General features: G+C 37.7%; 2 protein-coding genes across 6 annotated transcripts; one reads left to right on the top strand and one right to left on the bottom strand.

The window, feature by feature from the left end:
* Positions 1-422: 422 nt before the first annotated feature.
* Positions 423-8,950, top strand: Tsp96F (Tetraspanin 96F). Of its 3 annotated transcripts, none has more exons than NM_079776.3 (5): positions 423-834; positions 5,124-5,318; positions 5,726-5,905; positions 5,976-6,191; positions 6,611-8,316. In NM_079776.3, exons 1-5 carry the CDS (start codon positions 769-771, stop codon positions 6,758-6,760), a joined length of 807 nt encoding a protein of 268 aa, NP_524500.1. In that variant the 5' UTR covers positions 423-768; the 3' UTR covers positions 6,761-8,316. The 3 variants fall into 2 exon arrangements, with proteins under 3 accessions (NP_001262977.1, NP_524500.1, NP_001262976.1); NM_001276048.2 differs by having other exon boundaries at positions 6,611-8,950.
* A 229-nt stretch (positions 8,951-9,179) lies between these two features.
* Positions 9,180-25,696, bottom strand: CG5890 (uncharacterized protein). Of its 3 annotated transcripts, none has more exons than NM_001370037.1 (7): positions 25,627-25,696; positions 24,877-25,288; positions 14,391-14,750; positions 13,637-13,706; positions 13,327-13,397; positions 13,063-13,257; positions 12,058-12,312 (listed from the first exon to the last, which is right to left on the bottom strand). In NM_001370037.1, exons 3-7 carry the CDS (start codon positions 14,544-14,546, stop codon positions 12,115-12,117), a joined length of 690 nt encoding a protein of 229 aa, NP_001356889.1. In that variant the 5' UTR covers positions 14,547-14,750; positions 24,877-25,288; positions 25,627-25,696; the 3' UTR covers positions 12,058-12,114. The 3 variants fall into 2 exon arrangements, with proteins under 3 accessions (NP_001287534.1, NP_001356889.1, NP_001163739.2); NM_001300605.1 differs by having other exon boundaries at positions 9,180-12,312; positions 24,877-25,696.
* Between the last annotated feature and the right edge of the window lie 957 nt (positions 25,697-26,653).

Raw genomic sequence — 26,653 nt, 5'->3', positions numbered from 1 at the left:
TACCCACTTTCATAGTAATAATTAAATAGACATGTTAAAATAATGTAAACAACCACAAATTTATACTTTAAAATGAAATCTACTTTAAATATGGTGATTATAGCTGAAACATTGGGGATAATAGTTAGTTAGAATATCTAAATTTTTAATTTTTAACTTTCATAATAACAATCAAAAGGTTATTTGAACATTATGTAAACACTGAAACTAAATTACTTTTAACATTCAAGTGAAGTTTTTATTTTATTGGGAAAATTGGCAATAGAACTTATCCAAAATATCGATAGGCCACTTTGGTTTGCGTATAGGCTGCAAATCCAAGCAGGTTGCAAGCCATGCTAAGCCTCATCAAAGTTATTCAACCACTTCTTTGGTATCTTCTAAGGGTCACCACTTTTCGGTTTTTAGCCTTTCTATACCCGCTGGTATATTTGAACGGCCGAGCTAATGGTCGCACTGATACAAGAATTTTACGTTGGACGGACGCCTCGATGCACAAATAAAATTTTTAAAACAAATCGGGTGCAACGGCCAATCGCGCAAACAGTGGCTCAAATCGGTGGATTTTAGCACGGGAAATTTTAAAAAAATTTGAAAAATATAGTACAATCGAGCGGGTGTTTTGAAAAAGTGCAAAAGGTCGAAAAGTGCAGGCGACACTGCAGTTCGGGGTTCCTTGGAAAAAGAGCATCTCCAAGTGGTTGAAAAACCAGTTAAATTGCAGCTACTTTTTAAGGAGTTACCTATTTAAGAATATCAATCCGCGCCATGGGTCTCAACGGCTGCTGTTCGTGCGTCAAATATCTGATGGTCCTTATAAACATTTTATTCTGGGTATGTAGATTCCAGCAGCAGCAGCAACAACAACAATGCGAGATTCGGTTCTCTCCCATCACAACAACAACTGGAACACACGGACCTCCTTTTCGCGCGCGTGTGTGTGGGTGTTGCGTGAGCGAATGTGTGTGTGTTGTGTATTCCCTACGCCCCTCTTTCTCACGCTTGGCGCGCGGGCGGAGGGAGGAGCCGTGCGCACGCTCTTTGGAGTCCTACCGCTCTTTCAGTCCCTCTTTCCACTCTCTCGATCCCAGAGGTGCCCAAAACATAAGTTGAAACTTATTTAAGTACGGCTTGAAATATTTAATCGAAAAGGAAGTAAAAAATATAAATAAATAAATAATAAAATAAATATAATAATATATTAACTTAAATATTTTTTTTTTAATGAGCGGGCTTAAAAACATTAAATGGACAAGATTATATAAATATTCAAGTACGCGGTTAATTAAAAACATTAATAGAAGGGTTTTTCTTTTTGAAATTAAACAAATCGGTTTTGTTTGTTATGAACTATTTGACTTTAAATTATTTTCTACCATTTATAACTTCAAAACTTCAACTGGCTTTTAAAAGCGACATCACTGTATCTCTCCATCTCCCGCTCGCACTCCCTACCGCTCTGCTCGTACTCCCGCATAAAAACAATAGAAGTTCCGTTGTGGGAGGGGACACACACACACACAGACAGATAAACATTTAAGCATCTCCATTCCCACCTCCCACTGTTTTCTTTTCCCTCCACATGTTTGTTCAGTTGTTTTTCTTTTGCTTCTGTCTCTTCCTGTCTCTCTTTTTTTGTTTTATTATTTTTATAACGTATACGTGCCGTTGATATTTTTACAAACTTCGGTTGGCTTAATTCGGTAAAAAAGGACCTCTCCTCACCCCAAAAAAAAGGGTTTTACTTTCTTTGGCCAACTTATCTGCTTGTTGTTTTACGCAATTTTCGACTTTCAACATAGCCTCGTTAGGCTTTCAATTGTTTCCATTCAATTACTATCTGCCACAGCGATTGTTTGCGTTTGTTTTGAGTTTCCTTGAGTTTTTCTTGGGGTTTCCTCTTGTCTTCCGCGGCTTGCGAAATCAGTTTCGCTTTTCCTTTGGGCAACAAATTTAAAATTTTGATTCTTATGCGGGCTGATTTCTAATTTTTTTTTCGTTCGTTTGTTGATTGTTGCTGCCTTTTTTCGATTTCTGTCTATAGTATTTATTAGTCAAAAGCTATTTTCGAATACGGGCGAGGAACAACACAAACTTACGCGTCCGTTCAGTTTTTCGTTGTTGTACACAGAAAGAAAATACTGATGCCTAGCCAAGTTTCGTGTTTGGAAACTTTCGAATACCTTTCAATTATTTTTCGTTTATTGTATATATGTCATGTAAAAAAAATTAAAATTAACCGATCCCAATAAGATTATATCCAATAATTGGTTTCTGTGTAATGTTCCTTGATCTGTGATGTTTTAGTATTCATCGTTGTTGTTGTTGGATGCACAGTGGTGTGTTTGATTTCAGTGGAGGAACAATGAGCGATAGAAATTGTGATGTGTTTGTGATGCAGTTCGTTTCACTAATCGTTTGAACTATTTTTAGAGCGATTTATGGATGAAAGTGCGTCAGATATTATTTTATATAAGACTTTTTATACATTGTTTTGAGGCTATTCTTAGCCAGGGCATGTTATCAATTACCCCACAAAGCCATAATAAATTTAATAATAGTATTTTTATATAACTTCGCAAAAAATGACCACTGTCCGATTAGTTTTGAATCTCGCTCTCCACTGTGCATCGATTTCCAAACATTTCCATTTTCATCGTCGCCGTGGGGCATCGTGATCAAACGCCACGATCTCTGAGGACGCTGACGCTCCAATGGGGCCGATATCCCACATCCAAGATGCTGGGGGAGGCCTATGCCATAAGCGTCTAAAATGCTAAACGGCCGGCGCTGTCGTCATTGAAGTTGACAGTGACCAAAACTGAAAGATTTCCAAATATTCGGTCGACCATCTGACAATCCTATCCTGTCCACCCACTAAAAAAACCATTTATTTCAGCACAGTCAGACTTCCATAGTGCAGAATTCTTAAATTCCTGAAAAAAATGTAATCTTTTGCTGTGAATAAAATAATATTTAAAAATATTTCTCCAAGTAACGAAGCTGGCCTGTATCTATTTTCAATTCGCTGTGACATGTCACATCTACATACTTAATTCGCTGTGCTATTTTTCACTCAATTATTCATGAGTGGCGCTTCATTCATTTTTCAGTTTGTATTTTCAGCTTATGGCTGATGCATGATGGCTGTTGGCTGCGATTTGCCATCGATGCGGTTAATTGTGGGACAAAACTGTGACTGGACATGCAATGCAAGCCCAGCTGCCTTTTGGCCCCATTTTATTTTTTTTTTTGCAATTTAGCAGCAGTAAAATGCTCTCTCGTTTTCCGCTTTCGACGCCTCGGCTCTGAAAACTGGGTCAACGAAGGACTCTGTACATTTATTGGCCCATTCGGCAGGATTTTTGTTTGTTTGTCCTGGACACGCGACATAGTGTCAGATGTGTAAAAATATATGTGTGTGAAAACGTTCGGGGAATCGTAAAAATTCCAACAAACAGAGCTACAAACAAGGCGTGGATTCAGTTCGTTCAGGGATAATGGGACTGATTCAAAACGAGGTCAACTTTTGTTCCCTAAAAGGATAAGGGAATTGAGGTTTATCCAAAGTAGTATATACATACACATACTTTATAAGAGCTCTAGGAATAAACCTCTTCTTCAGAAACATTTTTTTTTTTAATTCAACACATGAACAAATTCAAGATTATGTTACTGATCCATACCCGAAAACCTGACCTGGAAAAATAAGTAAAATCTATGCAAACAAGGGCTTCTGGTTACAATGTACTTACTCAATAAACTGCCCTCGAATGGGGCAACATTGTATTACGTTTCCATGAGTAGTTTTTCCGTTAGCTGCACACATGCACATTCATGAACTTTAGGGCCAGCATATCGTGCACTTTGTGGCACACTTTTTGTCTCGCTCACTTTATGGCAGCTCTCTCTTTCGTGGACCACCCACATAAAAGCCGGTCTCCGCTTCTCTTATATTTCATAAGATTTTCATGAAATTTACGAGACTTCCTCATGCTTTTTCATCCGTTTTTCCTGGGCGCCAAAAACTGTATCTTATATTTTGCTGTATCTTTAAGTTAAATAGATATTTGCTTATTGCGAGATCCACTGCGTAATCTTATCGGAAAGCACTGATGCTCTTGGCAATTACAAAAGCTTGCGGGCTGAGAAAAAATACGAGATAAGAAGTGTTTTGTATTTGGAAATGCTTCTCAGTTAGCCATCGGTTCTTAAGTGGTTCTAAATTTACATATTTCCCATGTAATATGTGCACTTGTTTACATCTCTTGATTAGCTCTCATCGCACACTCAATTTCCCTGCGATGAATAATTTTGCTGAATAATTAATGAACTTGCATAGACACCTCGACCAACCCATTAAGTCATTACCTCTATATTAGATTCTCTTACTCATTGCACGAGCGGAACAACATTTTTCTGGTGGATGGATTGGCAATAGCAAGTTTAGTGTTTAATATCTGGGTAGGAAAATTTAAGAAGAAATACATTACCGGAATTCTTTTAGCGGAAATCCAAAGAAAAGTTCATATTTCGTTTGCTGATAACCCGAGAAGTGAGATAACACGAGCTCGCAATTCTCATATTCTCGCTTGGGATCAATGTCTTGCCACTTCTATATGTATATACATACAGTATGTCTTGGCGATGAAGGCCAAAATTTAACTTTAAACCAAATTTTATCGCATCATTGATTTTCAAACTTAATGGGCCTTTTCTTATCGGGTTTTGAAAGTTCGGAGCTCAAAAAGCTGCCTTTGAATCTGTATACTGGATAGAATTACTGATTTTTTTTTTAACAAATTGAATGGAATGGGGAAAATTGTAATTTGTACTTGGTTTCTGTTTACTGCCTTTAATTAAATTAAAAGAAGCGCAACAGCAGTTGCTATGTATATAGTCTGCGTCCAACTAAGCTGACATCATATGTATGAAACTATAGAAGTTTAAAGCAAGGCGAAACTGGGCGGGGCAGTCTCCCACTTTAATTGCCGCCTTGCCGCCAGATGGCGTCATTGACGCGTGTGCCCAGCGTGAGATGGATGCAACAATTTGAGAATTACAGCGAAAATGTGTAAAAATAGGTAATGCTCTACTATATTTTGTATTCTTTTCGCTTGCAGCTCATCGGACTGACCATCGTGGTGACCTCCGTTTGGATGCTGACGGATCCCACATTTATGCTGTCGATGACACAGAACTACAATCATTATCACATAGCCCTGTATGTTTTCCTCGCCATCGGCATACTGATCACATTGGGCGCATTCTTTGGCTGTTGCGGAGTCTGTCGTGAGTCGCAATGTCTGCTGGTTTCGGTAAGTGAAAAGTAATATCATAACCAGTGTCTGGGAATTCCAATTAAAATGCATGCAAATGTGTGGCCCACACGGTTCCGCTCATATGATTGCAACGGAGGTTCGCCCACAATGTCTTGGCAGTTTGGCAAAACGATGCACTTGCCAAAATAATTTTATACCTAACTAAATTGGACTGTGAATACAGAAAATTTATCCAATAGTATTGCCATTTAAAGTACTTATTAAATATATATAACAGAAAGTATATCTTATACATATAAATGATGTAAAGAAAACAAAAGTTGCACTTAATTGGAGTTCCTTATTGCGAGTGCAAACATATCTGTCTTAAATCGCAACCAGTTTATTTACTCAACGCCCACGGGCCGGACTCCGTCATTCATAAATCTGAAATTCTCTTGCAGTTCTTCTGTGTCATACTCATCGTGATGGTGGCACAAATTGCAGCCGGAGCATGGGCCTTCCACAACAAAGACAAGCTGGATGACATCGTGCGGGCGGCTGTCAAGTCGTCAGTCCAGGAGGAGTACGGCCAGTCCACGATGAGTTCGCGCACCGTCACCTTTGATACGCTGCAAAAGAATGTAAGTACTTGGACATACCCACCACGTCGTCGGAAAAACGATTTATGCGAACTTTCCTGATCTGTTTCAGTTGAAATGCTGCGGCGCCGATGGACCTGGAGATTGGGCCACGAGTCGGTTTAATAATGTGGATCGCACAAATATTGTGGAGATCGCCGTGTCTTCCATGAATGTCTTCTATAACATACCCGAGTCCTGCTGCAAGGATAATCTAAAGGATAATGAGTGTGAGCTGTCCAGACGCCTGAAATTTGGTGGCCCATTGAACAACGCCATTTATCAGCAGGTAATGCCAATGACCAACCAAAGAGTTTTTCGATTCCGTGAGTCATATGAATTTTACCAGAAAAGATCGTTTTTCGATTCAGTGAATTTCCAAAAAATCATCAAAACTCAATTGATAGGTGTGCCCGAATCATAATTTCTTGGCCTACCGATCGCTATCGCCGCCTGGCCATAAAAACTAATAATCCTTTTTTTCTGCGGTCTGAAAGCATTGGGTTAATAAACATTCACGCCCGCCAATGCTGAGACGATAAAAACGTATTAATTAATATTGATATTCAACACGCATCTCAAACTTCTGTCTGCCAGTCTGGTTGGGTAGTAGATCCAGAGATTGCGAGCTGTAAACAAACTGAATGAAAATCGAGCTGACTTTTACACAAACCGATTAATGAGTTTCATATTAAACGTCTCTTGCAGGGCTGCGTGGACAAGCTGATTGAAATCATCTACGAGAACTGGGTCACCATTTTCGCCGTCACCGCCGCTGTCATTCTGCTGGAGCTGCTGTCCCTGACTTTCGCCCTGAGCCTCTGCTGCGCGGTGAGGAATCAGCACTACAAGGCCTGAGAATTACAGAATTCCCATAGGGAAATTACGGACGATGAGAAGTACTAACAAACCAAATCGAAACGGATGCATAGCGAGCGTTATCACTGAAGACGTGCGAATGGGGAAAAGCATTTAGCAGCGAAGGCTAGCGAGATAATGTACGATGTTCCCTGGTCAATACTTTAACAACACTACTGACGACAGAAACAACACACTTTTGTAGTACTTTTAACAACAAGACAAGCGAAAACAACACGAGACAGATGAGCAATTGTATTAGAGATGAGGCAACCATTTGGAATTTGTAAAACGTTTTTAAAGCACAATCCACAGGAGCCTCAGAAGCGACTTTATATATGAACTTGATATGCCAGGAGAGCAAAAACATAAAACTCTTTTTTAACAGAATATTTCTACCACAAAAAACACAGACAGTAAACTTCATATATGTACGAACAACATAAGCAGCTCCATAATACTTAGCCTAGCGAAACAATTTTGAATTCATAGATACATACTATATATTAAATATATAGATCAAAGCATAAGCACAAAAGTATAATGTTAAATGCCAAAAACAAATGGGAAAATGTAAAAAAGAAATCATGTACATTTCTCTTACGATTTGTTTCCTCCCATAAGACTTTTGAATCGATTACTTTTTTTTTTTGATGTTGCCATTTTTGTATGCTAACACAATGCCAAAAGAAAGAGATATGAAATCATATAGACGTATGATGTAACATATGATTATAGCATTCCACAAGAATGAGAATGATTGACAGATTTTTGTTCTGGTTAAAACGCATTGCCATCCAAAGACCCAGCCGAAAATATATTTTCAAATCACTTCTGAACCTTGTGCAAAATGTTGTGCTAAAATCGAATACCATTCAATTTGTAGAGCTTCGCGAAATTAAATGCCAAATATTTTATGTATTTACAAAATTGTAATTTAATTTATTTATGATCTATTTATTTGAGCATAAGCTAGGAGCAAAAGCAAAACGTTAGGAAATTATATGTAAGTGTTGGCCATTCTGTTGACAAACAGCATTCTGTATATTTACTCCTCAAACGATCCCCAAACAGTATAATGGTCAATATGATCGTACGTCTATCTTAAACAGATGTTTGTGTACCCTTGCAGATATAATTATTGATTGTAAGAACTGCAAGGATATATAGATAAGTTCGTGTGATTGTTGACCATGCTGTGAGTTCGAAACCTTTAAAATCACCCACACTTGAAACGAATTTTGTCGAATCCAACTTACCTGCATCGAAATAATTTTTGATTTTTCCCTCCTTGTGTCAGGGGAACTTATTTATATGGGAAACCGTTGAAGCAGCACAAAATGTTAAATGAATAGTACACACGAACGAAACAAAAAGTCTCTATATTTACATTGTATTTTTACCATACACCATAAACTAATTGAAGGATATATATTTTTTGTAACATTTTCATTTTATTGTTGTTATATGTGAATTTTGTTGTTAGTTAAGCGTAGCCTGAACGTCACACTTTGTACCCCTTCACAACGTTTAAATAAATTAAATCTACAAAAATCAACATAAGGACAAAATTATATTAAATTTACAAAGCAATTTGCAATAAATATATATTGTATTTAAATTTACACATTAACGTAAAATATTTATTTTAACATTTCTTAGTAAGTAGTTACGAGCGGAATTTCATGGAGTTGAAACACATATACATTAATAATAAAGTTTTAGGCTAAGAATTAAACCTCATACGTTCATCTGTTGGATTTGTAGCAAATCATTGGAATATTTAGGAAATAAAATCTTCAAAATTTAATGTTCTCTAAATATTAAGCAGAATTGAACGTAGCTAAATATTTATAGCATAAAACTACATCAGCATCTAAAATCAAAACCAAAATAAGTAAACGCATCTACTCTTCAAACAAAGATACAATCAACTCAGCATCTTCATAACGTACGGAAATTACGTAGTTTGTATGAAATAAAAATGCACATTTAGCAAGGCATCTAACATGAAAACGGAAAAGTTAAGCAATATTAACGATGCTCAAGATCTGTATTTAACACCATAATACCAACAAAGAAGGTTCAGATAATACTAAATCATTATGGATAATTGAAATAAATTATAGAGAACCGCAGCATACAAACTGATATTTCAAATAAATAAACATACAATAAATCCAAAATTTTAGTTTTATTTTATTTATGGTTGGAGTATTCGTAAAAAATAGTGATTTCTGGCGGGAACTTCTACTACCAGAGTATCGTTTATCTGCAATTCGAGGATCCAGACTGTAGCGTTCAATCTTGTTTTTATTTAGTTAATATTTAGCCCGCCTAATAAAAAGACGAAATACATAATTAAAGTGTTATTTTTATTAAAATTGTTTATCTCTTTTACTTTGTACCCAATTTTTTTGTTGGGCTTGTTTTTAAATGTGTTTTCTTGGTTTTCATTTTAAGTGGCATGAAAACTGGTTTGTTGTTTTATTAAATTGTATGTCTTATTATCAGACTAAAACTGAAGTACAACACAATTTTAAATAAAATATTCGAGAACTTAAGCCGTAATGTGATTTACCAAAATTAAATTCCATTATGTATTTTCTAAGTAGACAATACTTAACTATAGGTACATTTTAGTGGTTTTAGATAAAAACACATTTTTAGGTTCTTTTAAGAAAAGCTATCCATTAATGTTAATTTGAAATGTTTACAACAAATAGCTTTACTTTAAGAATAATAAATAGTTAAGGGCAATATCAGCATCTTTGGTGAATAATAATAAAATAATGAATTTTTCGCAAATGGTTTTGTAGTCATTTTATAGATTAATTATTGTAGGTGTTTTATATAAGTAATCGCTTAAAGAGCTTACTATAATTTACTTATAAACAATCCAAATCACTAACCACGTTTTCTTTGTTAATTAATTTGTTGTTATTTGTTATTATTATTGGGATAGCGCAAACCATTTATATTGTTAACAAAAGGTTTAAGATTCCATCATGTTCTATGGAATCTTGGCTAAAAAATTATTATCGTAATTTACATTTACTATAGGTACATTTGGATTAAATTTATTTTTAACGAAATACGAATTAAACGTTGTTTTAAAAATAAGTTACACCACTTTAGTTACACCTATTATGTTCTAGAATCGGAAACTGATACCATCTAGCTAGTACAAATTAAACGTCGATTTCGACATAGCTTTTGGATAATCTAGATAGTTATCTTTTCGGACATTTAGCAGCTAAAACCGATTTCTAAACATTATCTTCCAATTCGACTGGTTAAATAAATATTCTTTAGTTTAATATTAAAGTTTTTAACATTAGTATAAGCGTTTCAATTTCATTATTTATTATGTTGACTAGTTAGACACATAGCTTTCCTCAATTCGAATGATAGATTAATATCAATTTGTTGCTTTTTTGTAATTTTTTTTTTTATTTTTGGACAGTGTACGCTCATATTGCATAGATCGTTTCTTAAGAGTTAGAAATCGTGGGTGGTTTAACGAGTAGGTCGCATAGGTATTTGTTTAGACAAGAATACTTTTATATTCAACAAAATGTTCTTGTTCAACACATTTACTAATGCTAAGATTATTTGATGATGGAATCGCTTTAAATGGCTTTGCCGTTTTGATGGGAGTATCTTTAACTGATCGTTTCGTTTTATATTTGAACCCTGTCTGAAAAATGGTGGAAGAATCCTTGCCTGGTTAGTATGCTTAAGAATGTAAAATATTTTTATGCTTAACCAAGTTGTAGGCTTGCTGAAGCTCCGATTCAACCTAAATTAAATTATGGTTGAATCTTTATAAAGCCCCTACGTGTAATAATTACGGTTGGCATAGTTTTCAAAGACCAACATTTAGATATTTCTCGTCTAAAACACAGTTAACACATTTCAAACGACACCTGATAAGTTGAGTATTTAAATTAAAAGCTTGTGACGTCATTAAACCACTGATTCCTGATTTTCATTTCATTTCCTAGTGTCCTTCGCTTAAGGCTTTTTATACAGAAAAATGTTTTTGTTTAAAGCAACAATGGAAGAACAATGTGTAGAACTAAAAGCGGAAATAGGAAATATCAAACCACATTGATTGTCTTGTCTTGTTCATGCACAATTAAGCATTCAATGTATTTATAAAAACGTTCGCTTTTCATTATTATTTTATTATTACATTTTCATTTCGCTGCACAAGTTTTCTACATTCCCAAGGACATTCCTTTTGAAGTTTTTTGGGAAATGATGAAATGAGTGTACAAAATATGGGGACACCACGAAAAACCGGGCAAAGCGTCGCGTGCTTGTGTGTAAATATGTTTTGGCAAGTGTAATTTAATAAAAATGTAATTTAATTGAAGAGTCATGTCGAGAATTGCATTTATCATTAAAAAATCAACACGACCTTGTATAAATATTAAATCAAGCGTAATTGTCAAGTGCTATTTATATATCGGTGGTTGGTCGGGCACACAAAACCCAGGCTTTATTTATTCATCTGTTTATGTAGTATCTATTTTTTTTTTGCCGTTTTAAACCAATATGGCTGGGCGATAGCTTTATTGAGACAAATTGTAAATTCAATTAGTTGATGCAAAACAATAACACACACATTAAAACATATGGGGCTAATAGAACTATCCACAATCTGAATTAATTTAATTTATACTGCAATTCGCGTATTGGACAGCAAAGCAAAAAAGGATTAAACAGTTAGGATCTTTTAAAACAATTAAATCGAAAATATGACTATCAAGGTGAACTAAGGAAATACCCTTTGTTTGGTAACTTTTCATTTAGCTAAGTGTAAATTTATACTTTAGTATTCTATTATTTGTTATGCGTAATTGTAGTAAAGTAAATCGTGTTGAGAGCTCGGTTTCTCTTGTTGTCGGTATACCAATTCCATTCCTGAATCAAACATTTGGTTTGGTGGTTTAGTTTAGTTCTGTTGTCGAAATCAATTTCATTTACACATATATCATATCATACATGTACATATTTATATAGTAAATACATATATATAAGACCAATTCGCTTTTCACGGCAGGATTAAATTCATAATATGCTCAAAAAATTACATATTCTTTATATTCAATCTTAGTCGACCTCTTCGTTAGTTATATAATAACACACTCATAAAGTTTAAAGATTTCTTCCTTCGATATTTGCCTAAACTAATTTTAATTACTAATATGTTTCATTTCCTCGTTTTCCATCAATTTCACTGGTGTTTTTCAAGCTTGCTTGGGGTTCTCCCCCCTCCTTTTTTTTTTGTAATATTTTTGTAATTTTTTTTAGGGTTGTCACTTCCTTAGAGTTGCTTATTGCACTTATAGATCTATAAGAGATATTATAGTCCTGGAATTGCGTAGCCCTGGCTCTAGCTCCCCCTCTTGTCATCAAAGGTCGTTGTCGAACATTTGCAGCGATCGAGTTACCAAGTCGTCCTTCAGGCAGGCCTCCAAAAACTCCTCTATCGTTATAATGCCATCTTGGTTCAAGTCCAGTTTGCGAAACACACGATCAACCTGAATAATAAAAGATCAAACACACAATGAGTTACTAAAAGACTCTTTAAATAGCATACATAAATTTTTTAAAGACACCAAAATATCCTTATTACTGATCAATTAAATTAAGTTATAGCCCCCTTACTCTCATTTCCGTTTATTACTCTTATAAATTTCGTTGACTGACACAAAGCCATTTTCAATTTAATCGCTCATTTCAATTTCAGCGACTTTTCATTGGCATTTTCGTTTAAGTATTATCCGCGGGAAAAAGTGAAACCTTCATCATTAAGTAAAATATCCGCTGCTGTTTCCGCACATGAATGCATCCGTTTTTCCCTGCTCGCTTTTTCACCAACCGTTGCCGTTGCAATTTCGATTCCCGACTTATGCATTTCGTATGTATGCGCATACTTCTGTGTGTGCTCCCAATCATAATTACTCATACGCACTGTGCGCCCGACTAACGTCAGCGGATGCTGCACGTTTCATGAAGTGTGGCTTTTGCATAAAGAATGAAGCATACAAATCTGCGCCAGAGGAAGTGCGATGAATATGCAAATAGACATTTCAACAGAATGGCCTAGAACATAATGCTCATTGCGGATAAGCAGAGATTTTCTTTTGTACCTCGAACAAGTTGATTAAAGTCTAGCATCGATTGTTAAAGGCCGTACTAGCCGAGTATCAAGGTCGAGACTTGTACTTACTATAGTTTAGGCCAAGATTTTTTAAAGAAACTTTTATATTTAATATATGCTAGCTTACCTGATCCCTCGCCTTGCGATCGTCCTCAGGTTGATGTGGTCTCCGACCCATAAGCTCGTGAATGGCCAAAATAATTTCACTCAGTTCGCCGCGACTGATCCTTCCGTCGCCGTTCAGATCGTACAACTTGAAGGTCCAACGCAGACGCTCATATACAGAACCTCTCAGCAAGGTCGACAAGGTGACCAGTAAATCCTGATAAACATTGAAACGTATAAATATACGTAATACTGTGTAGATGTTAATATAATGAGAAATAATTACCCGAAAACTAATGGCGCCATTGCAATTAACATCGAACGCTTTGAACACATAATGAGCGTATAAACTTGAATCTGTATAAATAGAACATAAGCAAAGTAGGCGTGTCAGGGTGATTTTTTTTTTAACGGTTTCTGGCTATTTGGGTATTTTGGCATTTCGGTCGCAGATGCTGCAAGGACGAAATGCTCGCTTAAATGGCGCTTTATGACGCGCTACTATAAAAAGGAAAAGCATAAGACCTTAGCGACAGCACCCGCACACACAGACACACCCCAAAATGGGCGACATTTATCCACACACAAATACTTACTGCCATGTGGAAAGAATTTGGCGTAGATATCCTTAAAACAATCCTCGTGTACCACGCCCTCGGGGCATTCCTGCGAAAAAAATGAAAATGAAATCGCAATGAAAGTAAGTGTTTGCTCGGTTAATAAAGAAAAAGGCAAATGTAGGGACAGTGAGTTCCAAAAGGGCAAAAAGGATTAGCAAGACCTTTGATATCATTTAATTAAAAGTAATGCAGTAGTCGAATAAAAAAAGCTATGCTCTACTTTCGTGCTTATCATTTGCTAAATTAAAAAGTTTGGAATTCCATATATTTCCTAACGAAATCCAAAGTACAAGTCACCAGCCAACGAAACTCATCAATAAGGTAAACTACCAGCGAGCAGCCAAATATCACAAAGGCAAACTATCAATGGGGCAAACTGTCAATAAGGCGAGCTCTCTGGCTCAAACTATCCATTTACTTGACCCCGGAGCTCATCTCTTGTTGACCCACATATTGAAACTTTTTCGCTGAGTTGGCCTTTTTCCGCACTCTTTGGTGTAAAAGTGCTTGGACACACAATCGCTTGAAAGGAGCGAATTCACGAATTCATTTGCAATGAAATTCAAAACGCGTGTGCATTAAAATGACAGACATTTAAGTAGCTCTCGTTTTTACATCGCAGCTGGTCAATGAGTTGTTCTTGGCATACAAAGAACTATATTTTTAAAAAGTGCTAAAATAATAGTATATTTGGAACCCATTGACATCCAACATCAATTTGATTTCCTACCGTTTTGAATCCTCTGTACATGACGCGGATTTCCTGTTTGGTGAACTTGGTCTGCCGGCACAGATCCTCGAGGGCAACGGGAATGGGCTTAGGCACTCGTGTGTGTTCCAACTCATAGACCACCTCCTCGATGGGACTCTCCGGTGGTGAGGCCATGGCGGTTGCTTGATTATTGTTGACTGTTAGCGGGTTTTTAATTAATATCGGTGCTGATTATGATTGGCGGCTTAATATCAATTTGCATTTGAGGTGCTCGGTTTTTAGGGACGCGACAGCGAACTCATTATGCCTAAAATTCGCTGTGAGTATTCAATTTCTTTGTGCTTTTTTATGGGCTCTCAACCTTTTCAGTGGCTGCTGCTCCTAATCCCTTTCGGCGTATCCTTTTTTTTCCCGTTTTTGGTGGTTTTTGGTTACGGTTTCCTTTGCGCCATTCTACTAAGTTGCTAATGAGGCTACCAATGCTAAAACGAAATGGAAAATAGAAAGCAGGTGAGATTGATACACAGCGAATAATATTGCGAAAATTATACATTTCATCTTAAAAATGTAGAAAATGGCGGAGTCTTTAAATTTAAATGCTTAGGCATATACATTTTAAGCCTGCGCAATTTAAAAATGCTGCCGTACGACTTTTAAAATACACCCACAAATTATAAATATTTTTTCCTGTCCACATAAATCAGTGCTGAAAGTCGGGGCAAGGACACTTGCAGCTGCCGGAAGCGCAACTCGTAGCCGCAGCTACACCTGCATATAATGGCGTCGAGTATACGCCCTGTTGACTCGCGCCGCCTGAGGCAACATGCAAATGAAGATTATTATTGCGTACCATAAATCAAAGGCGAATCGAGTTATGCGCGCACTTTGGTGCACTTGCAGCACCTTTATTTCTGCCGCAAGAAATGGGCGCTGGGTGTGGTGATTTTTGGGGGCGTGGCAATGCTGTTGGCCAGATGAAATTAATGAGCACTCAACATGCAAATGAATGGAATGCGAACTCATTCTGACTGTCGTATTGATTCGTTTCGAACGCACAAACACTATGCAAATCAGCTTAGGTTGTTATTGAAGTGTAATTAGAGGTTATAAGAAAGTAAATAAACTTTAAGCGATTATAGGAAATGGTCTTAAAATCTATGTTCTTTAAAGCTTTTCCGTTCGTATCTTAGTTGAACATATTTCTTGTCTAATTCCCATTTGACTATTCGATTACGTTTATTGCGCATTCATCATAATAAAACCAATTCGTAAATCCAATCCCATAAATCCACAAATTGAATTCTCTCGCAATGACTCGCCTGCATCAGCTTAAATCAAATCTTTGGCGAACTTTTTGCTCTTCTCTCTGACAAATTTCAACAGCACTTCAATATTTATCAGCGAAAAGTCAAAAAGTGTGTGCTGCGGACTATTTCCACTCTATTTCCATTTTGCATTTCCATTCTATTTGCGCCCACACTCACATAACACACAGGCAGGACTCTTGTTAGCTTAGGGAGGAAAAGCGGCGCGGCAGGGGGTTTTCCATTTCCGACGTCACGGTTATTTTTCAGCTGGAATTGATTAAGCGGCAGCTAGCCGAAAAACGGGGTCACTGCGAAAGGAAATAGCTTTGACAGTTTTAATCCAAGTAAAAGTATTTATATTTCTTTTGCACAGCTCCAAGTACGTCGTAACTTTTTCTATTTCTTTTCAATGATACTCATCATATATTATTTATACATTCATCTAAATGCTAAGTGTTGCGCTATCGCCTACTGTTATATGTATAAAGTTAGAAATGAATAAAGCTAACCAAAATATTTACTTCATTATGTACCTTCTTTAAGCAGTTTTAACCTAACCGTAGAAACGCAGTTGCCAAAATCAGAATTCGCTAAATCTGCTTGGCAAAACTTCCAATGCGATACTTAATTTCCCAGTAGCTTTAGGGCTTTCAGGCTCCTCCGAACTTTCTTGTTGAATACATTAATAATTTATAAATCGCCAAAGTAAGTCTTAAATATTTATGCGGCCAAAGTAAGAGTGGAATCAATAACTTTAACCCGACGGAGCCGTGAAAATGTGCTGAGTGAGCTCTTTAAGCCAAGAGCAACTGCTAAATGTTGCCTGCCATTAGCATAAATAGCATTAAAAGCGAAGAGAGCCATAAAACCGAATACAATGTCATACTTAGCTGCTCGAGCTGCAGCCAACTAATTTCATGACTCTATTTTGCACAAATCTCTGTGGCCCAGTCGGTGGGAAATGTGGAGGAATATTGGGGGGAAAATGTGGAATAAATGAGGGTAGGGCGGAGCATGCAATTGCCAGCATTTTACAACATTTGAAATCATGTTGGAGTCACGCCTTTAGCACGGTCAGGATTTCCTCACATGCACTTAACGAAAATATATACCCACACTAGAGCACTTAAAAGTTTTTTAAACGCTTCAACCAAGACCGTAATTAGTATTGGATTAAAGGAAAAGCAGTAATTGCTTAAGACATACGTTTAAAAATGAATGTTCACACCAGCGTAATTTTTCTAAGTGTCACATTCCTTTTAGCACACCACACACACCAGCACATGCAGATTTTAAATGCAGTTTTGGTGAGGCCTGTATGCGTTTGTGGGTGGATGTGTGCCTGTGCATGTAAAATGTTTGTCAAATATCACGTATACGACATGTGCTTCCGGCAAAGAGCGCACGAACACCCTCGAACAGACGGCCAACCGAGCGGGTCGAGTCGAAGCCATTCATTGCCAGGACGAAGCTAATTAAATATTAAACCAGGTCATAGTGTAAACGTAATAATGGGAAAATCCCTATTAGCCAATTGCCAATTGCAAATACGAACACGAAATACTTTCGCACACAGAGGCCACAAGACACTGAAGTGCACTCAAGTCCGCTGGGAATGGGATATGCAAATTTTCTTGCCAAGAACGGTATGTTTATTCATTTGTCTAATTGTGTTGTTCTTGTTGCTGCCAAGATACGGGGAATTGCGACGGACTTTTAGGGGGCTTTGCGGGTCCTGGTTCCCGTGGTTCTGTGTGGCATGTCAGGACTTAAACTTATAAATGGCAACGACAACAGCAGCAGTAGCAGCAGCAGCTTTCGAGGCAAGGACAAGGCTTGGCCTGGCCAGAACCAGAACCAGAACCAGCTTGCATGCAGTCATGCAATGCCACTCGAATGATGGAAAAGAAAGCTAAAACTAAAACTAAAACTGAAACTAAACAAGAACGCACGCCAGGCCTCCCACTCTGCTAAACTGAAATTGTCAACAGTGGTTTATGTATTTATACAAAATAATATTTGAATTTGCTTTCAACGAGGGTATTTGTATAATAAATACAATTTTGCAGCTGCAGAGATGCTCCTAATGATTTGCAGTGAGCAAATAAAACGAATATTAAATTTAGCAAGAAAACATGCCACAAACTCACCAAGCAGCCACAAAATTTAAACGCAATTTAAAATGAAAAATCCAGTTAAATTCACATGCCAAAGCATAAATTCACCATTAATTGATATCTCCTAAGTCAGGTAAATTTGTACAAATATCTATCGATTATTGAAATTTGTTATTCTCTTGGTTATCTCTCGGCATTTTTCACAGCTACAATTAAGCCATAACAATTTCAATCTGACATGTTTGTGTGCTTTCCTTAATTGCTAAAATTTATTTCAAGCTCTGGTTTTAAATCGCAATGACACTGTGCGGCTTTCATGTCTCCAAACAGGTTCCATTGTCATTTCCTGCTGGTTTCATGCCACTTTCACGGACAACCCAGACAATATGGCACGATGAGAGGAGTGGCAAGCTCGAAAGGCAACGATATGATAGGAACTCCAGGACCGAACCGATTCAGCACGCAACCAAGAAAACCACAGAGCCACTAGAAATTCGAGAGCATTATTAAATTGCGAATATATTCACGGCATATCTGGGTATGTATATCATTCTTTTTGGGCCAATTGCCGTGCTGCAGACTACAACAATTGAATTTTTTTGCCTAAGCTTTGGCTGGCACTCGCCCATAAGATTGGTGGGCAAATCTCGTTGCGCCTACAAAAGACAATAAATCAACGCCAATTATATGCCATTTTTTACTCCCTTTTCCGGCTTTTTCGTGGCTTTTCACCAAGGCAAGTGATGACGACAGCTGATGAAGGGCTTTCAATCCGGCTTTTGGCCAGGTCCAAGGCCAAATCAGGCCACAATGTTGAATGAGAAAATAATGAAGTACGTTTCCCGTGAGGAATATTCGCGTGTACTCCACCCAAAATGCATTTGCATTACCATTACGCTATCCTAATTATTGGCTGATCAATTGTGGGCAGTTTGATGTTGACGTCGTGTGCCTTCTGGGCATTGCAGTTTATGGCCTAATTGTTTTGCAAACTCTAATTATTCAACCTGATTGCACTGAACAAGACACCCAAGTTATTGGTTTGCAGGCCGATGTATGGTTTATGATAATTATTTATTTATTGCTAAATTGTTTTCTCACATGAACACGTTGACAAATAGTGTCACAAAATAGTGTTAGATCAAAAATAGTTTACTGCTAATTTCTGATTTCACTCTAAATGAATAATTGATGATGTAATTGAAGCGAAAGACTAGGGAAAGTGTCTACTCATGTTAAATATCAATTTATTTATAAATTTTATCTTGTACAAATCAGACAGCATGACGCATAATTAAAGTTGGTAATTGTGCCAAACTATATTCTGCCGATTGCCAAGAGATAGGAACTTGGCCCTGATCCAACATACAAATACATACGAATGGCCTATCAGCGAGTTATGAGATAGTCAAAAGGAAGTCATTATTCACTATGAGGATGCAACAACGTGCTTTTGAGCTCTATTAGATTCGCACTGCATAAACTTGGCTTTAACCCCACCATTTGACATTCACTTTGAGATTCGCTAATAGGGGAGCTTGGGGAAATCAGCTAAAAGCTAAAAGTGTTGATGAAAATCCCCTCCCACTTAGCAGTTAGTTTTCGGTTGTTAATGGAAACGAGTGCGATAATTTAAGAGGGTATTTTCCAGCTGGCAGCCACAACATCATCCCAGATAAGCCCGGCCAGCTGAATGCTCAAGGCAGCAATAACAAACGACTCCCAGGAGCAACGAAAAGCAGCGTGCAGCATATGGTTTTCGCTCTCAGTTTGCAATAATTTTTTAGTTAAACATAAGAGAGAGAGAAGCAATTTGGGCAAAGCATTTTCATCTATCTAGAATCAACAAAGGAGCAAACCCAGCTCCGGGCCATTATTAGTCGCTCCTGATGCTCTAATCGCACTTCCGGCACGCGACACGTAATTGCCGGCACCTGGATATCGTTAGGGGTATATATTATAAAGAGTACCCGAACTTGTGGGTAAAGCCATTACCATTTGGGATATAAATAGGAAATAACGTGAAATGTTGCTTAAATAGATGTTAATCATAGCGGAAGTAACTATTTAAATTTATTTTTAGAAGTAGTATCTGGGATACTTTAGTTTCAGTATGTGTAGCTAGTATTCTCTGAAGAAATCGTACATAATAATTGAGTGAATTTCTGATAAATTGTGCTCGAAAAATGCCTATGAAAAACAACATTTTTATAGCTGCACCAATGTTTGTACACTTTTGACTTAAGTCACATCTGAAAAAAGCCTTTCAAGCGTGACTGCAGCAAAATGGTGAAGTGCTGAAGCTGAAGTGGTCTCATCCAAAATAGAGTAGCAATCACAGATGAGCAATTCCTGCACTTAAAGTCGGCTGGAATGATAAACTTAACCATGAACTGTATACATTTCGAGTGTTAGGGCCACTTGGATTCAGTCGAGCATTAGATGGCAATCAGCTCAGGATACACACATGTCTAGATTCTGAGGGTTGAGGGAAATTGTGATGGCGGAAGCTTGTTACTGACAATCTCTGGTGCAATCAGTATTCATTAATTTGGCAGCCGTTAGGACTTACTAAAAATGCAATCTATGGCAGCAAGCAGAAATTTTAGAGACTTCTATGCAAACTGGCAGGCAAGCAATAAAAAAGTTTCCACGCTGCACTTCCGGGTATGGGGAAAGTTTTACTAACTCCCTCGTCCAGAAAATGCAGTTATTTTTGGCAATGGCCAACAAGAAACTGACTTCATTGTTGGCCAGGCCAACAAAAAGCCTTGTAAGGAAACTGCCAAAATAGTTGCAACGACTTCAAAATGGGGAGTAGTTGGGTATTCACAATTTGGTATTCAACTGTGCGAAATTCTGAACAATAAGTCGTTACATCGGCGCGCACACACACACAGATCTGTAAAGAGAGCCACGGATATTCGAGGATATTTCCACCCGCTAACCCTGTTGGCCCCCGGAACTTCCGGTTCGGCGATATGCGCCAACTTGCAGACAATCATTCGGTCTGTGGCTGTGCCCTTTTCTTGGCCAAAATGGCAAAAGCTTAGCGGGCTTTGGCAAAGCTATAAATATGCCGAGATATGTTCATGAACTTATTGCTGCGTGGGTGTATGAGCCGCGAGTCTTGCCAGGATTGGTTTAATTTATGAGCTGACTTAATTTATTTCCGCCAAGGACAAGTCAAATTCGATCGAAACAAGTTAAATTGGCTTACACAACATAATTGCTTAGAAGTGGCATAATTTGTCTCCTTATATCCGTTAAACTTGTCAAAAAGTAGTCGAAATTTTTGTGATTCATTTTTAGATACTTCTACTTGCCAACTCTTAAAACATTACGAATATTCAGAACTATAGTTACCCGCCGCACTCAAAAACCAATTACATATTTGGGAATTTGTTTTCTCAACTTAACGTTGTTCTGCGAAAAATCCACTACATAACAAACTTTTTTTCTTCTTCCTCAACATTTGTTGTTCGCCATGGACATGAAAATCTACAAGAACAATATACCGACCAAATAATATAAAAATGTTGCCAAAAACAAGAACAACGGGCCACAAGAGCAACAAAAACAATGGCAATGGCAATAAAAAGAAACATTCAACTCTCGCAACTCATACAACTTGTCAGAAAACAGAGAGAGAAAGTGAAAAGCGTGGAAACTGCCCAAATTGGGGGGAAAATTCCGAAAAGTATGCAATATTTTTTTCCAGTTGGTCCTTCAACTTTTCGTGGCTCGTTGCTGACTTGGCAGGCCCGACATAGTAATTAATGCCTGTAAGTGGTCCGCGTGGGTGGCTGAGCATAGTTGTTGCCACTCTTTTTAATAGGCTACTTCAAAAAACCTAGTGTATGATTTAACTATGGAAGGAATGTTTATTATAGTATGGTTATACGAAAAAAAGATTTGTTTCAAGAATGGAATCATTTTGTTTTTATAGATAGAGAAATACCGGGTATGTGATAGTCGAGACCTGCACGAGCTATCTACTCATCAGCAGAGTGCTTGGACTTGGCTTGTTAATTGCATGTTACCAACATATGTTCGCTTGTAAATGTGGATTTCCGCCCATCCCCCAGTGGGGCAATTAAAAAATGTTACCAAAATGCTCGGCTGCAAAGACATTTAACTTTTCTGAAATTGCGGGTAATTTCGTTTCGTTTCGTTCTTTTCTTTCTTGCTTTCCATCGGATGTTTGTAACACATGGCGTATGTGTGTTACGGCTACAGGCGCTAACTTTCGGACAAACTTTGCTCTTATCAGCTGGTGATAAAAATATAAGAGGGAAACAAAGAAAGAAAAAAATTGGAAAAACCTCCGTAAAATGAATGTTCGTATGGGATGAATGGGGATGTGCAAGTTTTATAGACACATCTGGCGGTTGGCTATATAAATTTCAAGTTTGTTGCTGTTTGAAAGCTAAACGATTCCTTTTTTTCCTAGCTGTTGCATATGTGTGTATGTAGCACACCCGATGCCTGCACACGCATGTTTTATGGCTTTAACCATGGGAGGAGGAGTATTTTTTTCCACGATAAGTTGACCATTAATGGTCGCCAAATGCTAGCAAATTGATGTTCACGCTGGGAATGGCTTGCGGTTGCCTTTGGTGGCATAAAATGCTTACATATACATATTTAAAGCCCTTTAAATGGTTCGTGGTTATATTATGTACGAAGAAAATATAACACAATAATATTTAACGCAAATGTATGGTTTCACTTAAAAAAAGTTAAATGCGAACAACACTTTTGGTATTTTATTATAATATTCTTTGGTAACTTGATACTTGTGTGGCCTTTGGTGCAAGTTACTTAACTGAAAGTCAGTTCGTTTGAACAGGCTTAATTATTCAACGAGGTCTGGACGTTTGGCGATTGTCACGCCCTTTGCTCATTACTCACTTAGGCCAAGACAATATCATTCGATTGGGCCAGTAATTACCAGTGTCATTGAATGGCCCACACATCTAACACCCAAAGTGATTAGGCACTTTATAGCCGAAAAGCGTTGAATCACTTTGCAGCTCACAGCTGCGGTTCTCGTTTGGTATTGCCTTGCGTGTCTTTGCGTTTTCCTTAGAGTTTCCTTTTGGCCAAGGCCAAGGTGTTTTGACCTTTAACCGGTAAGTAATAGTGCCCAGATGTGCTGCACAAAATGTTTAAATTTAACATATATCATCTACCAATATTTATTTTGTGTGCTGTCATCGATGCTCATTCCAATAATTGAATATTTGAATGATCAGCCATTATATGGCGTCCACTCACCAGGTTTTTATTATATTTTATTTTATTTTTTACAGTTTCCAAGTTCATTTTTTCAATGTTGGCTCGTGTGAATTTTATTTATAACTTTTCTATTTACAGTTTCGTGTAGCATACATCCCGGCGACCGCCCCTTTGCCCCGCATTCACCCACTTGCAAAACAACAGCAGCCACTTTTATGTAGGCTCTGTACCTGTATCTGTGTGTGCGCCGTGTGTGTGAGTGGGGATGTCTCTGTGTGTGGATGAATGAAACTAGAGCGCACCTTGATTCTATTTTTAAATGCCACACAAAACAACAATTGTCGCTTAGTTGCGCGTTAAGTGTTTTTCATCCAGCTTCCCGCGACCAAGTTCATTTTATTCTTAGGATGCAGATGCAGCTTTTCTCGGCTAGAAGCACTTAAAATAGTTGGCCAGGGATTATATAAATAGATGACAGCGAATTTAGTTTGGCAAGGACCTTGTCGTGTAAAATCGCTTAAAATATATATATTAAATCTCCATATATTTGATTAATTACATAATGTGATTTACACTACTTGAAGTTACTTTTCAAATCGGTGAAATTAGATTACAATATGACCAAATCAATCACGAATCAATGTCGCACGAGTTGGAAAACTATGCCAAGTTGACTTTTTAATCGGCTTGTGCATCTAAATGGAATTGGCATTTATTTTATGGTTTATTGCCAAGCGGCACGATAGTTGCTTTTGTTGCTTATCAATTGTTGCGCACAACTTTTGTTTGTTTGTTTCCTTTTAACAGCTTGTCACGGATTAAATGACACGGAAATTGGGTTGAATAATGGGAATTTTTAATGACGCAATTTAAACGCCATGTAAAAAGAGTTTTACCACTTCTGGGAATAATTCATTTTGTAATATTGTTAAAGAAAATAAAACAAACAAATCGTATACTCAAGGAATATGTTAGTATATTCGATTCTCACCCATATATTACCGCAATGCTAAAAAATAACATATGTAAAGCTTCACTATTTTGGAAAATTATAAACAAGTTGTCGACACTTCTGCCAAAAGTTAAAAATATGTATGAACAATTTAATATATTTTCACAGTGCCGTAAACAGTAAACAATTGCAGCCAGGTGCGTCTTCAAACACAGATTCTTATTTGTTTAAATAAATATGAAAATTAACATTTCAATAGTAAATCGAAGCCTCACATCCAATTTTAAATATAATCTCACAAAAATACTCTTTGATGCGTTTTTTAAACATTTTCATTATTTTCCTCAATTATTGAATGAAAAACCTGGCACAGCTCAAACTTCAAATAGAGCCCATAAATATTTTCCATAATTTTGCGAAAAATAAACAAAATATTCCAGACTGTTTTTTCGCATTTTTCAAGGTGAGTGTGTGAATTTTCACTAGCCTGCGTGTGTGTGTGTGTGGGTGCCTCTGCGAAAATGCGATGGTGTGCGTGCGTGCGACTTTGGCGCCTAGTCAAATAAATCGCATGCGATTAAAATTTTATACAAATAGCTTTAGAAGCGTGCGTTTTGCTTTGTTGTGTTTCATTTGCCGTGCCATTTCCACCTTTTCACTGTTTGTTTTCCATTTTTTTTTTTTCATTTCTAGTCTTAAGCTGCGTTGTTTTTGGTTTTTTTATGGGGGCATGGCGTCAGTTAAATGAGTTGTTGTTTATAGTTCTTGAGCATGTGTGCGAAAAATTTGCATTTGTAGCGTAACGCTTTTGTTTACTTTGTAGGTTAGTTTGTTGGCCCATTGACTTATATACACACACTCGGCTAAAATATAACATATATATTTACCTTCGATGCCTTTTGATGGTGACGGCAGCAGCGGCGGCGGCGGCGGCAGCAGCGGCGTTGACGAAGAAAGCGGCGAAAGCAGACGGAGAAATTGGCCAAAACGGAGATGAGGGAGGTAGGAGGAGTTGGTGATGGCTGATGGTTGAGATGGGTGGTAGTGGGCGGTTGGGTGGTGGTGGGTGGTATTAACCTCAAAGCATGTCAGCAAACAGCTCCTCGAAAGCACTTGACTTGACTCCTTTCGATATTTATATTTTCCTGCCCTCCTTTGCGTGCCTCGTTTTAATTTGTTAATGATTTGGGCTTATTCATTTATTTGCATTATTTGGCGCTCACTCTTCCTAACTCTGCTTATTTGGTGTTATGTTACATTTTAGCAAAACTTGCGGTCCTGTCTCAACGATTGTTGTTGCTGTGCGGAAAATGCCAAGCAGCAAATGTAGCACGAGCAGCAGCAGCGGAAAAAGAAACAAGAGGAAAAACTGTATCTTTTAGATCCGGGCATATCCTTTATCTCGAACAGCGACTGCGACGCTGGCTGAGGCAGCAGCTGTAGCTGTAGCTGGAAAATTTCCTCCAACTTGTTTGTCTAACTCTCGCGTTGCTTTTCAAAACGATGTTTTAGCATTTAAGTTAAATTTAAAGCTGCAAGCTGCAATGATACAGCAGCAACAATCGTTTCCATATATAAAATCCAGCAAAAGAAGAACTCGATAGCAGCAAAAACCGCGCAGCGTTTTCCCCGTTTACCGTTTCGCCGTCAGACACACACTTTTCCCACAAATAAAGCCAGAAACCGTTCGACGCGCGCACGCGAGTGTCCTATACACAACTGATTACAGGACTGCGAAAATGGAAAATGTTTGCCAGCAGCGACGCTTCGGCATTCGGTTTTCCCTCGCTCGGAAAATCTCCGGCTATCGCAGCCAGGCTTCTGTTGCCGAAATATCCGGAGCCACTCCGCCGGAGACGGAGAGCGAGTTCGCCGGAGAGTGGGTGCGCACTCACTTGGGTTGCGGGCGGCACATAGGGTATAGCATAGCCCTCGGCGGTTACAGTGGACTAAGTAGCCACATAACGCATATAATTAGTTTGAATTGTAATAATATTGGAAGAGCTGTTTTAAATGGCAAATATATTTACTTGACTGACAACGTGGCGTATGAGTAATTTTTAAAATATGTTACTAATGAAAGACAGCCTGTTTGTGACATTTAAATTCATGACAACTATTATTATATTGTATATTATAATAAAATAATTATTATTTTATTATAAATGATTTTGGATAAGAGAAGGAAATATTTATTTACAAAATCTAGAAATTGTTGAATTTATATCTCGCACATAAGAAGTACTGCTGAAAGCATCTTTAAGATAGTTATGAATCTTCCAACACCCTTGAAAGTAGCCCACTGTGCAAGCAACACTCATATTCCTCATTCATCTTGCTCAGCCCGCACAATTGGCTGCCAAAAGTATTGCCACACCAGTGTCGGCGACTTCGTCCTTTCACTTGAACGCCAAAAGTGAGGCAGTCTGGCAGCCTCTACTTTTCTGGTCCTGGTCCCCAGTGAGGGTCTTCTTCTGTTACGCTGCTGTTATCCTGCAGACCGCGAGGGTCCTGAGAAATGACACCCATGAGTTCAGGATGAATACGACGCCACGACAGCCAACCAATCCTCCATTTCGCACATATGTACATATGTACATACATCGCACATACCTATAGTGTACATATGTATGTACATATGCTCGTCTGTTGGACATTTGCACT

This window comes from Drosophila melanogaster, chromosome 3R (assembly GCF_000001215.4).
Source record: "Drosophila melanogaster chromosome 3R".
Lineage (NCBI taxonomy): Eukaryota > Metazoa > Arthropoda > Insecta > Diptera > Drosophilidae > Drosophila > Drosophila melanogaster.
This window is presented reverse-complemented; position numbering and strand designations above follow the sequence as displayed.

What these genes read in the sequence shown, in the direction of transcription:
- Tsp96F (NM_001276048.2), top strand. Translation starts at nt 769, where the DNA reads ATGGGTCTCAACGGCTGCTGTTCGTGCGTCAAATATCTGATGGTCCTT. An exon ending in TTGATACGCTGCAAAAGAAT is followed by an intron (nt 5,906 to 5,975) that starts GTAAGTACTTGG and finishes GATCTGTTTCAG; the next exon opens with TTGAAATGCTGCGGCGCCGA. An exon ending in ACAACGCCATTTATCAGCAG is followed by an intron (nt 6,192 to 6,610) that starts GTAATGCCAATG and finishes CGTCTCTTGCAG; the next exon opens with GGCTGCGTGGACAAGCTGAT.
- CG5890 (NM_001300605.1), bottom strand. Translation starts at nt 14,546, where the DNA reads ATGGCCTCACCACCGGAGAGTCCCATCGAGGAGGTGGTCTATGAGTTG. An exon ending in ATGGCGCCATTAGTTTTCGG is followed by an intron (nt 13,258 to 13,326) that starts GTAATTATTTCT and finishes AATGTTTATCAG; the next exon opens with GATTTACTGGTCACCTTGTC. An exon ending in ATCGCAAGGCGAGGGATCAG is followed by an intron (nt 12,313 to 13,062) that starts GTAAGCTAGCAT and finishes TTTATTATTCAG; the next exon opens with GTTGATCGTGTGTTTCGCAA.